This window comes from Primulina eburnea, chromosome 16 (assembly GCF_022965805.1).
Source record: "Primulina eburnea isolate SZY01 chromosome 16, ASM2296580v1, whole genome shotgun sequence".
NCBI lineage: Eukaryota > Viridiplantae > Streptophyta > Magnoliopsida > Lamiales > Gesneriaceae > Primulina > Primulina eburnea.
The window spans coordinates 29830200-29847348 of NC_133116.1; the positions used below are offsets into that span (position 1 = coordinate 29830200).

The 17149-nt window shown below is 36.7% G+C and overlaps 1 protein-coding gene across 4 annotated transcripts; it reads left to right on the top strand.

Annotated features, from left to right (window-relative positions):
• The first annotated feature begins 3968 nt into the window (after nt 1-3968).
• Nucleotides 3969-16443, top strand: LOC140817457 (AT-rich interactive domain-containing protein 4). 4 transcript variants are annotated; one of them, XM_073177151.1, is made up of 16 exons: nt 3969-4263; nt 4465-4815; nt 4931-5119; nt 12161-12214; nt 12309-12397; nt 12601-12877; nt 12978-13034; nt 13210-13241; nt 13712-13847; nt 14156-14326; nt 14634-15263; nt 15390-15527; nt 15616-15714; nt 15897-15997; nt 16091-16181; nt 16259-16443. In XM_073177151.1, the coding sequence occupies exons 2-16, from the start codon at nt 4666-4668 to the stop codon at nt 16340-16342; spliced, it is 2298 nt and encodes a 765-aa protein (XP_073033252.1). In that variant the 5' UTR covers nt 3969-4263; nt 4465-4665; the 3' UTR covers nt 16343-16443. The 4 variants fall into 4 exon arrangements, with proteins under 4 accessions (XP_073033252.1, XP_073033251.1, XP_073033250.1 ...); XM_073177150.1 differs by having other exon boundaries at nt 3969-4250; nt 4453-4815; XM_073177149.1 differs by having other exon boundaries at nt 3969-4250.
• Nucleotides 16444-17149: the final 706 nt, after the last annotated feature.

Here is a 17149-nt window from a genome sequence, read left to right on the forward strand (position 1 = left end):
TCAAGCCCCAATGGCCATTAGCCTCGCAAACAACGAAAAGAAATGCAAGTACCGCTGCTGTATTTTTGTGACAACAAGTTGTGCTTCGGTTCAGAGGTATGTTTTGAGTATTCGGTTGGCTTCTAGCCTATGGTCTTGGACTAGACAGTACTCCATTGAGTTAGGAAGGTCATGTTTTTGGCCGTTTGTGATTTGGTCAAGTTTAGAGGTCGTACGAGAATTTACGGTGCAATGTGCCAAAGTGACTCTCGAAAGAGCGTTTCATGTTTTTGGCCTCCATTCACCAAATTTCGAAGTACTGAAATGTTAGGAGCATTATTTCATCATTTTAAGTGTATTTTAATCAGGACTAAACAATGGTTCGGTGTTGGTTCGGGTTGGCACGAAGTCATGATTAAATACCAAGTCATTGGGCGTAATTGTCTCGTTTTTGTAGTCAATTACAAAGTTTGGGCAAGTAAATCATTTGCATATTTTTCATGTTAGATTTAAGTCGCAGTGAGCCTGGGAACGATGCAACCCATTCGGTACATGCAAAAATATAAAATATTCATTTTTGAGATTTATGCGATATTGCTTGTGGCCACTTCATTATCATTGGATTATTACTTCACCCGGTGGTCACTTACCGGTTCAGTTCGGTTCATTTATTGGTACGAATATCCAGTCCAAGAGCTGTGATGATCTCTACCGCCCAGTATACTGTGGTTTAGTCTGATCAGGCGATCCAGTTCAGTTCAGTTCAGGGGCCACTTGCGTAGAACATATTCTCAACAGAAAATTTATGACATGTTATTTTATGACAGGGCTCGATTGAGCAAACATTTCACTTACGATTTTCATTTCAGTTATGCACGTATTATAATTACTCACGACATGATATTTTTACATTACGCCAGACTCATGATATTTTTACCATGCATGCAATTTTATTATTATTACTTGTTATTTACGATATATGCATGCTGAGTCTTTAGACTTATTAGACTTGATTGTTGTAGGTACTGATGAGGTCGGGATTGAGGGCGGGGACCAGTGAGCCATCTTGGGTTGGCAGTAGTGGAACCCGAGGACCTCATTTTCAGCATTTACCATTTTTATGCCCAAACATTTTATCTTTTGTTGGATTATTTTAAATTGTTATTTTGCAAAAAATAATTACTTCTGCTGCTATTTTTGAACATTAAACTTTTTATCAGTTTATTTCATTAATGAGACATTTCATTTATTTAAAGAGAACATTTTAAATTTTTTCGCAAATTTTCAAGTACGAAATAGGGGCCTCTACAATAATTATTTCTTAGACATAACTCAAGCTCATTTCATAACGTATACGATTTGTTTTAAAACTTGGACCGGGGTCCCGGTTTTATCCCGATATTATTCCGAAACTCAACCAAATATTTCCAAACTTAAATCGCAACTTAAACACACCCTACCAGCCCTTACCCAACCATATTCCAGCTATTTTGAACCCCCCAAGCTTGGCTGCAACCTGCTGGAAAAATTTGTATGTATAAGCCCAAACCTAGTTGCACCCACGGCCCCCGAATTCGATCCTAGACCAAAAAAAAAACGTGTACAGCCCTCAACCAACATCCTAAGCCCAATATAAAGTTGTGGACTTACTACTTGACCAATCAAACCCACACCTACAACCCTATGCACGCGAGTTGCTCGGCTTTCCGAAATTCACCCTAACCTTCCACATACCTGGATTGTCCCTAGCCTCACGACCAGCAGGCCATGAACACTTCCCAGCCTTGATACGGAACTACCAGGGTCTGAACCATGGCCTGGACCGAGCCCATGCATGCTGCTCTCATCCCTTTCCCCAGATCTAGCAATATCGAGCCTTACCCTACACAAATCCCATCGGCCTTCACCTTATCTCGACTGACCCTCGACTCCAGCACTTAAATACTCTAACCTTCGATGTGTTTAGCCCCCTAGCATCACAAATCGGCAGCCCCTTACACGACAACAACAAAAATCGTGAGTTAAATGTCAACAAATGCATATTTCGTGACAAAATGATGCACAAACGATTGAACATAAAGATTTAAACACTCCTCATGCAAACACACAAACATCAGCTTATATTAGCGTGAATGATGAGGAAAAAAAAGATTTATGGTGTACCTTTACATTTATACGCTCGAAACCTTAGAGACCTTCGCGTAGGACGTGCACCAGAGAGACATGGAGAGATTTATTTGCAAAACCTTGAGGGTTTTCAAAAATGGCTGCTGAAGTTTAATAAAAGGCTACTGAACAAATGAGGGAGGGGCGGCCAACAAGAATAAATTAGGTTTAGTGTATAATTAAGGAGTATAATTATAATATTTAGCGTTAATGGGTCCTTAATTAAAATTAAAGGGTTAAAAAGATTTTAGATCCATTAAACAATAAAATAATCCCGTTTCCGAACCCGAATGTAATTCCCACTTTCTCTCAAAACAGTTCTGTTATTGTATTCACTTATTTCAATATTGCAACTTACGGTGAAATTGGAAATCATTTTTAAGTTCCTTGTGAATGAAGGTTCGGTCGATGCTACCTATGGGGGCAGTGTCCCCACAAGATCTCGGCCGTTGATTTTAAAGAATTTGATGGGTCCCGCATATGAATTGGTGGACCTCGCATATGTGTGGTTAAATTTGGGCCTTTGATCTTCTCATGGAGGCAGTACCCCATAAGGTAGGGTGAAATATTCCGTGAATTAAACCATCCTTTTCTTTTGTGACTTTAAAGACACATGTCTGACACGTGCATGTCCTTTCCGTTAGTTGAAACATTTAAGACTGAATCAGGAAACTAGTCAAACATTTGGGAGCGATGAATTTTCCCCCAAAAATTCGGGTTTCATATCCATAATTTTATTTTTAGTTAGGGTAGAAAAAATTATTATATGTCATTTTCTGCAACTTAACTGATGCTCGCTCCTAATGCTATGTTTGGAAGAATTAAAATTGAGATTTGGAATTGAAATTGAATTTGAAATGCATGGATCTAGAATTCCATTGTGTCCTTTGATTAATGTTATTTAAGAATAAGATCTTATAGTTAAATCAATATTATTTATATTTAAAAAATTATTTTACTTATTATTTTTAAAATCTCTTTCTTATTTATAATATTTAATACATAAAAAAATATATTTAGTACTCACATATTTTTTATAGATGATATAGAGAAAAAAATATATTTATAAATATAATAAAAAAATATATTTTTATTAAATAATTTTTTTTATTATGAAAAAGTTCGTCAAAAGAAAACTGAGATAAAATTATAAATTTATTATAAATTTAAAAATATTATTTTTAAAATCTCTTTCTTATTTATAATATTTAATACATAAAAAAATATATTTAGTACTCACATATTTTTTTATAGATGATATAGAGAAAAATATATTTATAAATATAATAAAAATATAAATTTTTTAAAATAAATATTTTTATTATGAAAAATGTTCGTCAAAAGAAAACTGTGATAAAATTATAAAATTATTATAAATTAAGTTTTTAAAATTAAAAAATAGTTGAAGGTCATTAAAAAGAGAAGAATTTAATTTGCATGATTTTCAAAATTTCTAAATATTTTTAAATGATTTTAAAATAACATTTTCAATTATATGATAAAATATGTGTGAACTAAATATATTATTTTGTGTTAAAATGAATTTTAATAATCGGTTTTTTTTTTTAAAATTATTTTGTTTGTATGATCCAAATCTATGAAATGCTTTCATTTTTTAAAGATTTCAATTAATTATATCAAATCTCATCAAATCCTACCAAATATAAATCACATTTAAATTTATATTATACATATCACTCAACCTGCAATTTCTAATTCCAAATTTGAGGGAATCATCGGAACGAGCCACAATAATTCATATTCGTACAAACAAATCGTATTGAACTTTTAATTATTTTAAATTTAAATTTAAATTGTTTTTTGTTTTAGTTTTTTTTTTCCGTGGATAAATATTTTCCATCATTAAGTGAGAGGATCGCTTGTTAATATTTCTTGGGAACTCATATTTCCTTTTACTTTAGTGTTTTTCCTTGTTGATTTTATGGAGCTTCGAAAATTTGAAGGCAGGTGGCATTAGGGTTTTCTAATTAGGCTACTTTACGATATAATTGTATATTTATATTGTGATTGTGATTGTGAAGTAGCAATCTTTTTTCATTCTTCATCTGGGTGGTTCGAGTCGCTCCATTTCTTCATCGGGACAAGTGAGATTTTCTTGTTTACTCATTTTGAGTTTTTGAATCATTGTTGTTTTCTGTTAATTCATGGTGGATGACGGTTATCTATGTAGTTTAGTATTTGGTGACGAAGTTTTATGTTTTGATTTTTTTCTTCTGGAGATTTCAAGGAGCAGTGATTGCTGGTATTGTAGCAAGTTATTTAATTGTTTTCTGATTATCTTGCCAGCCTTTTTTGCAGATCAAGATTTGAATTTTCTGGTACTTCTCCAAAATTTTGGAAAAAAAGATGTTAAAGTCGCGACTTCCTCTAAAGTGAAGCATCATATTGATGACCGACTACTTGAATCCATTTTTTAAGTGAATATTTGATGCGTTCCGGATTTATCTCTTGAAAGTTTTGGAATTTCCTTCTCACTGTTGTAAAAGAGAGAATTTGGACATGTTACATACCCAAGGAGCTTTGAAAAACACATGCTATCTGCTTGTCGTTTCATATGGGGAAACAACTGAAAATAAATTGAAGCAAGATGGTTCACACGAGATGCAGAGGTTTCCATTCCAGGAAATTGCGACTTCAGGGCTCTTAGAGGTGTGTGATGATGTTTATTTTTTGTGCTCGAGATAGAATCCTGAAATTTTTGGGGAAGTTGCCCGTCAATTTTTATTTTGATGTTTACTCAGTAAATTATTTATGCCTTTCGTAGGTCCAAAAATTGACAAATCCAACTATAGATGAATTTCGCAAGGTTCTGGATTCTTGGCAACCGAATTTTGTGCACATACGGGGTGAAATACTACCAAATGATGAAGTTGGATCGGTGGTTTGGCGAGGGCTTCGACTATCGGCAGCGGAAGCTTTGTCTGAACTTTTTAGCTCCCCAATGTCTACAAGTGTATGTCATTAATCTTGAATTACTGTTGTTTTATTCATATTTGCTACTGTAATGTGGAAATCTTTTAAGTCACAATGCTTAAGATTTGTTGTTAGAAGTTATCTATTCTCTTGTATGATTTTTTGACTTATTTTATTCATGCAATTAACAGTTTCATCAGTTTATTGACTTGTTTATGTCTTTTGTATGATTGCGTTTTTACTTATTATTTTTTATGAGAGAGGCTATTATATTAGGATAATAAAAGATAATAGTTACAAAAGACGGACAAGTTATCCTCAGGTACATCAAAGATAGTTGAAGCTCTGATTACATCATCATATAAAATTAGATCTGATATCGAGAAATTATTAAATTCTGAATGCATCCTAATCCAAATTGAAGCCCTGAATCTGATTATTTCGCAACACTCTTCCGCTGATTTTTCTGTATCATCGAAAATACATGTTGTTTTGCTCCAACCAGATAGACTAAAAGATACTATGGACGGCCACACTCCAAAATGTATTGTTTTTGTTGCCAATATCACGGACCAATATCTAAAAAAAACAATTCAAATGCTTATTTTGGAGCAAACCACACCAAACCCCACTCCTACAGAGCTTTGGGCCAAATACTAGTGTGAAAGGACAATGCATAAGCATATGATGTTGAGCCTCCTCCTTCCGGCAAATTACATACCAATTCGGACATAGTGTGCACAAGAAGGCCATCAAGTTTGCAATTTACCCAAAGCCACAGTTCACGAGAATGCTTGAACCTTATGTAGGATCGATACTTTCCAAATAATTTGAAAAGAAGGGAATAGAGGAAATGCACCGATCAAGAAGAAAGATTCATAGAAAGATTTAACAGAAAAATATCATGAAGAATCCTCCTCCCAAACCCTGTATCTACACTGTCCACATCCAACCTAACATTATCTAAAGACCTTAACGAATAACTCAAATCAATAACTTCCTCGTCACTCAAATCCCTTCTGAAGTGCAATACCCAAGATATAGAAGAACGAGCTTCTTCTTCTTGAAAGAACTTAATAAAAGACTTGTCATGAAGTGTAGAAATCTGAAATAAAGATGTGAAGAGGTTTTTAAAAGATAAATCTCCCCATCATTTATTTTACCAAAATCTAATGATATTCCTGCCTTTAGCCACTGCCCTCACTAATTGATGAAAAGCTGTGTAAGTTCGAGAAATAAATTTCCATGGGGTTCTAAATGAAGTATTTCTTGCTAAACCCATATCTCAGCCATTTTTTTGCATCTCATATTTGCTCACAATAACCTTCTTCCATAATTACTCCCCCTCGACAGAGCATCTCCGCCACCATTCCTCAAAAATGCCTTATTTCTCAAACATATGTCCCCAATACCCAAGCCCCCTCTTTGTTTCGGTTTGCAAACATTCCACGCGACCAAATGACAATGACAATTTCCATCTACTCCGTCCCATAAAAAATCCCTCATGATCTTCTTCATAACTTCCGCAACCTTTTTTGGTACCCTAAAAAGAGACATGAAGTACATTAGAAAGGCATTTAAAACCGCATAAATCAAAGTTAATCGAACCCCCTTCCCCTCGATAAATTTTTTTTTCTTCCAGCTCGCTAACTTCTTTGACATCTTAGACACGACGGGTTCTGAAAAAACAGTTTTCAAAGAATTACCACCCTAATGGAACCCCTAGATATTTAATAGGCCACTCTTCCCTGCCTCACCCAATCTCTCTGGCTAACCCTCCCAATTCTGCTTCTGTGCAATTGATTCCCAACAACGCGCTTTTTTCCAAATTGATCTTTAATCTCGATATCCGACATAATGAGTTCAAAATCTCCATCGAAAAGCGCATATGACTCATTCTTAATAAAAAAAAAACAATGTATCGTCTGCAAATTTTATGTGTGATACCTCAACTTTATCTCTACCGACTTCCATTCCTCGGATCTGGTTCATTGCCTTAGCCTTATCCGCCAATCTACCCAACACATCAATCACAAGATTAAACAGGAAAGTAGAAAGTGGATCCCTTTGCGTTAGACCTATCTCCCTTCAAATTTGACCCTCGGGCTACCATTTAAAAGGACCGAGAAAGAAACAGTCGAGATGCATCTCTTTATCCACTCTCTCCATTTCTCTCCAAACCCTTTCTTTTGTAAAACAAACTTCAGTTCATGTAATCATAAGCCTTCTAATCTACCTTAAACTCCCACCCCTTCTTTTTGCATCTCAACTCCTCCACCACTTCATTGGCTATAAGAGAACAATCAAGAATCCGTCTTCCTTCAATGAAAGCACATTTATTTTTTGTTATGGTGGTACTTAGAACTTTCTTCAATCTTATCGATAAGACTTTAGAAATAATTTTATACAGACTTGTTATCAAACTAGTAGGCCTAAAAGCCTTAACCTCAACCGCGTCTTGTTTCTTCGAGATTAGGCAAATGCAACACCCCCTTCAAAAAATTCATCGAAAACTTTCAACAATTCTCCTCTTATAGCACCCAGCATTCTTGGTAAAATGTCATTGTAAAACCATCTAGACCTGGAGCCTTCGATCCATCACTCTCGAACACCGGTTTTTTTTTCTCCTCCTATGAAAAAGGTTTCTCCAATTCATCTCCAGCCTCACCTTCAATAGGACTCCAATCCACTCCTTCAATACTCCACCCCCACCTCCAGATTTCCTTTATAAATTACTGAAAAACCTTATTATTCATGTCTTCGTCTGCACATCATCTGAAACCATCGACCCATCCTCCGAATCCTACTTATTTATCAAGGATCAGCTGCTACGCTGATTCAGTAATGAACTTAAAAAAATTGTGTTTTGGTCCCTCTCCCTCAACAACCTCAATTTTGTTTCTTGGCTTTAAATCTGATTTATTTGAAACAACTCTTCCAATTCACACTTTGCTTCTCTTATTTCCATTGTTAATTCATCTGTCCAATTACCCCCCCATCTCTAGGTCATCCAACTGTCTGATTTTTTTTCTCACATCATCTCCAAAAACCTCGTTATTCCACTTATTGATATAATTTTTTATGCCTTTATGTTTTCTAATGAATTTGTACCCTTCCCACCCTTGAGAATCTATATTGCTCCACCAAGATACTAATGACGATTTAACGGATTTATGACTCAACCACTCATTTTCAAATCTATAAAGTGATGGTCCCCACATTACCTTTGAAGTATCTAACATAACTTGTCTATAGAAAGTGAATATATTTGTCCAACCCCCCTAAGAACAAATATTTGTCTAGCCTACAACAAATAGGTGTATGCCTGAAGTTAGACCAAATATATTTAGCATTCAACAAAGGCGGCTAACGTAACTCCAATTCCTTAATCAAATTATCAAAACACTTCATACTCGTGGTTGTGGATCATGGATGTACTATTCATCTTTTCACTCAAAGATCTTACAACATTAAAGTTTCCGTCCAAACACCACTTATCATCGCAAATTACTCTCAGCCCTGCGAATTCATCCCAAAATAATTCTCTTATCTCTCGGCTTACATGGTTTATAAATTGCAGAAAACAACAAACTATCATCACCATTCATTTCAAATCAATTGAAACCGAAAACTTCCCTATCAAATTATCCTTGACCGAAACCACTCTCGGATCCTAGACACCAATATTCCTCCCGACCTATCTATAGCTGGTAAAAATACTCGTTCAGGAAATCTGCTTTTCCACAAACTTGCAACAAATATACTATTCACTGTCTCTCTTTTGACTTCTAGGAACACTACAATCTCCAGCCTCTCCTTTTGCAAAACTGTACGAATTAATCTCCTTCCTGTACCCGACCCGCCTCTCCTAATGTCCAAGAGCAAATCAACATTCAATCACTACATAGCTCCTATGAGATTGTCCTTTCATAATTATTCTCGAAATTCAAAATTTTCAATTCTCTGTATCCATTATTTGATTATTTCTTTACGTACTCCTCTCTTTATTAACTAGATTCACTTTCTCAACCTCGAGCTTCGATAGCAATCAACATTGCCGCCACTTTTACTGAACCCATTCCCAACTCCTTTTCCTCAACTTGAGACGTTTCCCCCTCACACAACCCCTCTGAAATTATCTCGCTCCTTACCTGGCTTAAAACCCAAAAGCGGCTGCCCTCCCGCACATAGTATACCTTTAGACAACCCCAAAGTGGAGAAAGACGAAGGAAATATAGAATTAAGGTGGAATGCGTGTTTTAGAGTTGAGGACGGGAAGCAAGAAAGTGCCTATCCCACTTTAGGTGTGGTAAATTCCTGTTGACGTAGCCTGCATATTTTCGAAAATTCTTTGTTGAAGTGTACAGCCCCTTTATATCCTCCAAGACCTCGTCTGGTGCTGAAATGTCCGATTTAAATGATATATTACTATCTGGCACATAAGACTCAGACCCTTTGTCAGAACAATCTTCCTCTAAGTCATTGAGAATTATGTCTTCCAAATTAGCCAAACCTTCTCCATCCAGCATTTGATCCTCTTGATTCGTGGGACCTTCATTTGATGAAAATTCATCCGAAGCCGCTGCCTTATTACTTTTTGTAAGATATTTCCTTCTACAGTAGGTCCCCTCCTTAAATCTAAAGCTGTCTGCCCCCTCAGTGTCTTGCATATTCATGGTTTGAATAGTTGATCTTCGAAATTCTCTTTAAAATCTTGATCTGTTTTTGTCATAATAGTGGTGCTGACATGAAGAAATTACTTTTTGGACTATTCTCTTCCTCCTTAAAATTGTCACGCTTTTGTCTCAAATTTCCATACCATTTGTTTTCTCACTGTCTTCATTATCTGATCTCGGCTATCTGTTTTTGTTTGTACAAATGCTAGAACCCACTCAACCATTTTCTGTTCTAGAACAATTCGAGTTTCCCCACCCAGCCATCATGCTCATCCCATTGACCACTTCCTGGGCGTAAGACTGATGTTCTTAAGTCTCATAAGCTGCAATGTCAACGGAATCGACCACTAATCAGATATCTATTACGCCAACTTGAGATGGAACGTGCGTCACACTGTTAATGAATCCCTCTTCAGGTCCTTTCACTTTAATCTTAGTTGCCGATAAATTCTTAAGCCATGTAGTGTCATTGCTTATTTCCAACAAGCCACCACATCTGTCCCCTATATGATTGAACATATCTTTTGACCACAAGTTTTAAGGTAGTCCAAAAATTCCTACCTGCATCATCCATACACAACTCCTTTCTATTAATTTCCTGCTTCCATTTCTCAAAAGACAGAGTGATCCTTCTTTCAAGAAAACATCTCCTCAATTTCAAGTAGAACGTGGAATCATGTTCATTGTTCTACCACCACACTGCCTTGTTAGCTTGGAATGGAAAATTTTCAATCCTCCTTTTGACTGCTTTAGCAAGAACAACCTGAACCAGCTCCCACGAAATGTTAACCTGCTCCTTGATAATAATAAGTGCTTCTTTCCATTTCTTATCTTTCCAGTGACTAATTTTATCCTTAGCTTCACCATTCCCTAACAAATGCATCCTCTTTGCTTGGTTGTCTTTCTGAAGTGCATGATTTGCTTGACCTCTAACTATACCTTGCTGCGTCGAAATCTGTTTCATACCTCGCAAAAAATTGACAAAAGATTTGCTAGACGTTGCCAACACCACAAGTTGTGTCCACTTGGCAAAATGATGTGCTGTTTACTACCATGCTGGAGGAATTTGGTCATTTCCAGAAAGCTGCCTCGCTTGTTGGTAAAGAACACACATTTTTACGCCCAAAGGGATTAAAAGCTGAACACGTGACTTGGAACAAATCCATTGCACCCTACCAAAGTCTGCTTCTAGCAAAAAACTCGCATTTCTGGTTCTTCTGTCAAACAAATCGAGTTTCCCCCCAGGCCCAATCTTATGATAAACAGTTTGTGTTCAATGTTAACTTCTTCCTCACATCGAGCGTTGTTTTCTAGGGTAATAAGCGACTAGAGCTATCTTGTCTGGGTTGTAGGAGCCGTTCAGAGATGGAGACGGGTAAGGGAAGGGGCTGGTCGGCGAATGGGTAAGTTAAGATTGGCTCAGTTTCAGTTCGCTGCTAGGGTTGAGCACGGCTAGGGTGCAGGGCTCGATTAGGGTTCGGCGCAACTAGGGTTCAGTTTGCGGCTATGGTTCAATGCGCAACTAGGGTTCAGATCGCGGCTTGCATTCAATGCGTCTAGGGTTCGAGGTTCTTGTACATGGCTGGCTAGGGTCACGGTAGGGTTCATGGCTGGCTAGGGTTGTGCGCTGCTAGAGTTCAGGGCGCGACTAGGGTTCGGCATAGTTAGGGTTCAGATCGCGGCTAGGATTCAATGCGGCCAGGGTTCGCGGTTAGGGTTCATGCTGGCTATGGTCCAGGTTCTTTGTTATTGGTTAGACCGGGAGAAAAGTCAACTTTCAGCCACAAGGCACTGTTACTTTATTTCTACTTATAAGCTCATCAAAATTAGCAACAAGGGGTGTGATTTAGATATATTTTTCTTCCATGATCAATTCCCTGCCTGTTCCTGCATGATATGGAGCTGAGAAAATTGTCCTGAATGAACTGGGCCAGGAGTTTGCGGTGAAGATAAAAAAAATATAATGGTGAATTATTTGTTTCAAACTGTACTTCCAAAGCTTTTTTTTAGCCACCTGATGTGGCATTTCTGCACCAATTGACTTGTTTCATTCTTTACATATACTGACTAAAAGCAACAAGCACTTGATTTTGAAGCTGCACTTGTTTGACTATTGAATTTCAACGATACTTAAATTTTAGGGTGAGATAATAATATATTTGAAGGAACGTTCTGATTTGAGGTTGAAATTTGCTGCTGAAAATGTCAAGGAAAGTTGTATTCTTTTTTAAATTACTAAAGAGGAGAAAATACGAACTCAATGCCTTAAGTATTTGAAGATGCGTTAAATGTGTTTACTTTGTCTTTAATTTTCTACCCCCTCTGGTTGCATTCACTTTTATTTATTTTGCTGAGTGATCTTTTGTCACAGTCTCATCTGATTTGGTTATGACATTTTTATCTAGGTTTATTTGGAGCTACAGAATGGTAGAGAATTAGCAGAATCTTTGCACTCTAAGGTTACTAATGAATTTCATATTTTGTTGTTGGATGGATGCAATGTTAGAATAAGATCGTGGATGATTTCTTTTCTTCACCATTTTCATCCTACAGGGAATTCCTTGTGTAATATATTGGAATGGCACATACTCGCTCTTTGAAGCAAGCCATTTTAATAATGCTTTGTTCTCCGTGGTAAAAAGGTATTCTTTTAAGGATTCAATTTGTCATGAAAGTGCCACAAGATTGTATATAATCATTTCTTAGTTCTATCTGGTGTACATGGTTTCTCTTGAATATGGAGCACATAAAATAGAGCATGCACAATGTTTTTCCTTTTTTTTACTCCCATACGAACCTCACACACTGATCTCTTATCAATGTTCATTTCTTCTGTCAATTTCAGTTCACTATGCCATATTTGGGATGCCTTCCAGCTTGCCCATGCCTCGTTTAGGCTTCATTGCCGTCGAAATTGTCTTGTCACCTCTGATAGCAGCCAGACTATTGATTGTGAATTAGGGCCTAATCTTCTTGGTGAGGCTCCAAAGATCGATATACAGCTTCCTGAGATGGATCTTGGGGAAGATGAAGAAGGCTCTTCTAGTTCTCTTCCTGCCATAAAAATATATGATGATGATATGTACACGAGATTTCTTGTCTGCGGGGTGGCAAGTTCCTTGGTAATGACGGAAATTTCGCTTATTGTTTTTGTATCTCCCTTTTTTATCCAGATGTATGGACTTGATGAAGCTTTCCCCGTGGATTTAACTTTTCATTTAGGATGCTCGCATTTTGGGCCCGTTGGAGGATGGATTGAATTCTCTTCTGAGTATTGAAGTAAGCGCCAAATGGCATTTTCCTTCCCATCTTATTCCTCTTGCTTGTTGCTTGGAAAAGTGATGGAACAAAACAAAAATGATATTTTTGTCTATATGTCCTTGCTGTTCTCAATTTTATTTTGTTTGATTGATCCAATTCAAGTTTTAATTCCTTTTCTGTTGGACTGAGACAGATGCGGGGGAGCAAACTTCATAACCGAGTAAGGTATGTGTGGACATGGAACTGGTTTGGTGTTCATGTACAAGAAACTCAATGTTTTAGATTCATGTGGCATGTCTTTCCTCTTTTATCAGTCATTATTTGTCAGTCAGATAAATGTATTATCGCTGCATCCATTTGAATCGTAAGCATGGATCAAGTACCTGGATCATCTTATAGAACGTTCTCCTTCAAATGCAGTGAAACCCCTATTAACTTGATGCTATAGTCATACTTGATTTGGGTATCACATGGGATTAACTCAACACACCTTCGGTTTTTATGAAATCCTTAGTCCTTATCTTTTTCACATAGAACTCACTCAACTCTCCTACTCTTTTTATGAAGGTCTTTATATTTTTCCACCAATCTGCTCTGCTGGAGCATCCTATTAGTTTTCCTTATGAAGATTTTGGCTCTTATCATGGTAATACTTTATAACAGTTTCTGAAAAAATAATTGGTTTTGTTTTTCAGTGCCTTTCCTCCACCGCTCCAAGCTGCCTCGTTGTCTCGTGAAGTTGTGACAATGCGATGTGATTTGTCAACTTGTAGCTCTGCTCACATTTCTCTTTTGGTTTCGGGAAGTGCCCAGACATGTTTTGATGACCAGGTATTGCAAAGCATTTGTAAATTATTGATGTTGATTGTTGAAATTATAATTTGTCGAAAGTAAAGGATTTAGAATGGAAGTGTATATTTGATGTGTTAATAATTTTTGATGCGTGAGTGAGGAAAGATAAGATCATTTGGGAAAAAAAGTCAAAACGAAAATAATTATTATACATTTAGATTTGGATGATATATAATAGGAGCGAGGATGAAATATTTCCTACTTTATTTATTTCAATAGTTGAATCTTCGATTTTTTGAAGTTGTGTTTTTCGGGCTAACTTTGGTTATGCTTGATCAATTTTTCAGCTATTAGAAAGTCATATAAAGAATGAAATCATTGAAAATAGTCAGCTGGTTCATGAATTGCCAAACAATGAAAGTAAAGCACCTGTATCTGAGCCACGTAGATCAATCTCAGTAGCTTGTGGGGCAGCAGTATTTGAAGTTTGCATGAAGGTTCCAACTTGGGCTTCACAGGTCCTGATTTACTTTCTTCATGGTCCTCATTTGCTAAGCTAGGTCTCTGGAGACAATGTTTTTAGCTCTTATATATTCATCATATTTTTTAATTTCCCTTTGATAATACTGCTTTAATGAATGAATTGTACCGATTTCTCAAATTGCTTGTGATATTGAGTTGTTTTTATCTGTATTTCTCAAGGAGTTTCTCTTCTCCAAAGGCACAGTGGACAATTTTATCTTTAATTTTATCAGTTGTTTTGATATGTATTAGGGACTCTCACTTCCGTCTTTCATTTGATATGGCTTTTTGTCTCAATTTCAGGTTTTGAGGCAACTAACACCTGATATTTCGTACCGTAGTTTAGTTGCTCTTGGTATTGCCGGTATCCAGGGATTAGCTGTAGCTTCATTCGAGAAAGAAGATGCAGAACGGCTTCTTTTCTTCTGTTCAAGGCAGGGAAATGATATCGAGTTGAACAATCGAATCATGATCAGTCCTCCATCCTGGTTAAGACCACCTGCACCTAGTAGAAAGAGAGCCTCAATTTGGCAGGAAATATGCTCTGGCTCATTAAATGGTTTGGCTACTGAAGACCAAGCTATGGCGAAGAACAATGATAAGGGAAGTCGATTCTACAATGGAGTCAACACACTACTTATAAATCCAAGACAAAGAATCAACAGCGCGATGCTGAGGCCCATTCCTCACATTCGTCACCAGAAAATGCTTCCCTTTTCTGGAATTTCTGGTGCAGATTTGCATGAGGGAAGTCAGGTGAAGCCTAACTTGCCCATTGCCTCTTCTACGAAGCATGCAAGTGCTGGAGCCACTCCGACTACTCTTCGGAAGTCGACTTCAGGTGCAAATCAGGCTAAGCAGATAATTTCTTTGAATCCTCTTCCTCTAAAGAAGCATGGTTGTGGGAGAAGTCCACTTCATGTGTGCTCTGAGGTAAACTGTTCTTTGACCAGCATATCGCATATATTTTGTGGAGTTTTTTAAATATGTGAATCCAAATAAATAGTAATCTGATCTATGCCTCTGCGCATTTCCTTTATTTATCCTGATTGTAAAAAGGAGGAGTTTCTGAAAGATGTGATGCAATTTCTAATCCTTAGAGGACATAACCGTCTCATCCCTCAAGGTGGGCTTGCTGAATTCCCAGATGCAATACTGAACGCGAAGCGTCTTGATCTTTTTAACCTGTATAGAGAGGTAACTTCGCTACTTACTCTACCAGATAAGAACGCCAAACAACATTTGTTAGCATATTTTGGGACTTTACAAGTTGGAGTGTAATTAGGTGGTGACAAGAGGTGGTTTTCATGTTGGCAATGGCATCAATTGGAAAGGACAGGTTTTCTCAAAAATGCGCAATCACACAGTGACCAATAGAATGACTGTATGTCCTTAATCTCAACATAATTGTACACTTAGATATTTAACCTATACTGTTTGTATATCACAACATAGAAAGAGCTTTTGGGACAGCCCCATGTGGAATATCTCAATAGCCTTCGCCAGAAACGTGAAAATGCATTATTTTGGTATCGATTTATCACTGTCATCCTTTTTGTGTAATAGGGTGTTGGTAACACGCTTAAAAGGCATTATGAAACGTATCTTTTGGAGTATGAATTGGCTCACGATGATGTGGATGGAGAGTGCTGTTTATTATGTCACAGGTTTGGCCAAAAGTTTTTATAGTTTTGAGAAAAAGATTCATATTCAGTGCAGGAAACGGTCACTAATACTCGATTTTCCTGAACATTGTTCAGTAGTGCGCCTGGGGACTGGGTTAACTGTGGTTTGTGTGGGGAGTGGGCTCATTTTGGCTGCGACCGGAGACCTGGTTTGGGTGCCTTTAAAGTAACAATTCTCAACCCAACAAGCTCGAAATCGTCAATTATTTTGTATCTTGCCCTCTCAATTTCTTGAATTTTCAGGACTACGCCAAGACAGATGGACTGGAATACATATGCCCTCAGTGCAGTGTTTCGAACTACAAGAAAAAGATGAGCAAATCATGAAACGGATGTTCTTGACGCCTTAATGATTATTTTTTAATACAATATTCATGTGGGATTATATAACCCTCAGAATATTAAACTCGGTCCTATTTCTCCAAGGGGAAGATAATTTTACAGCAGAGAAGAGAGATGTGAAAGGAGTTCGAGGGAGGCCATGTAATTAATATGTATGGTTAATGGTGTAATGAAATAATGATGATATTGCTTGAGGGAGGCTTGTCGTTTACCTTAGGAAACAGCTTAAATTAAACGTGGGTGTAGAATCATGAGAGCCACACTAATTTTGGGAGATTGATCTGATTGAAATTTCGGTATTAGTCCTTATACTTTGGCAGCTAAAACATTTTTAGTTCTTAATCTTTCCAAACAATGGAAATTCTCCCTGATAAAAGAGGATATATTATCTTTTAAATTTTGTTACGTTTTGGTCTCCCAATAAGCAAAACCTTATCATTAACTTCGACACCCAATCAAATCAATATGCCTCCAAATTGCTTTTTTACTATGCTTTACCTACTATTAAGAAAACACTAGAAGAGAGAACACTCCGAGTAACAACTGTTGTATAATGTTTTAGTATCATTACTTGTACCAAATTCTCTATTTTATTTCGGTTATGGGCGTTAAGTTTATATAAATTCGAATTTTAGGATCCACCAATTAATTTAAAGATCCTTCTTTTATTAGAACAAAGTGATTTTTACAAACTATGTCTATTGAGTATTTACTTAATTTATCTAAAAAAAAGTGTTATAGACATGGATAAAATAAGCAAATATTCAATACACATAACTTTATAAAAATATG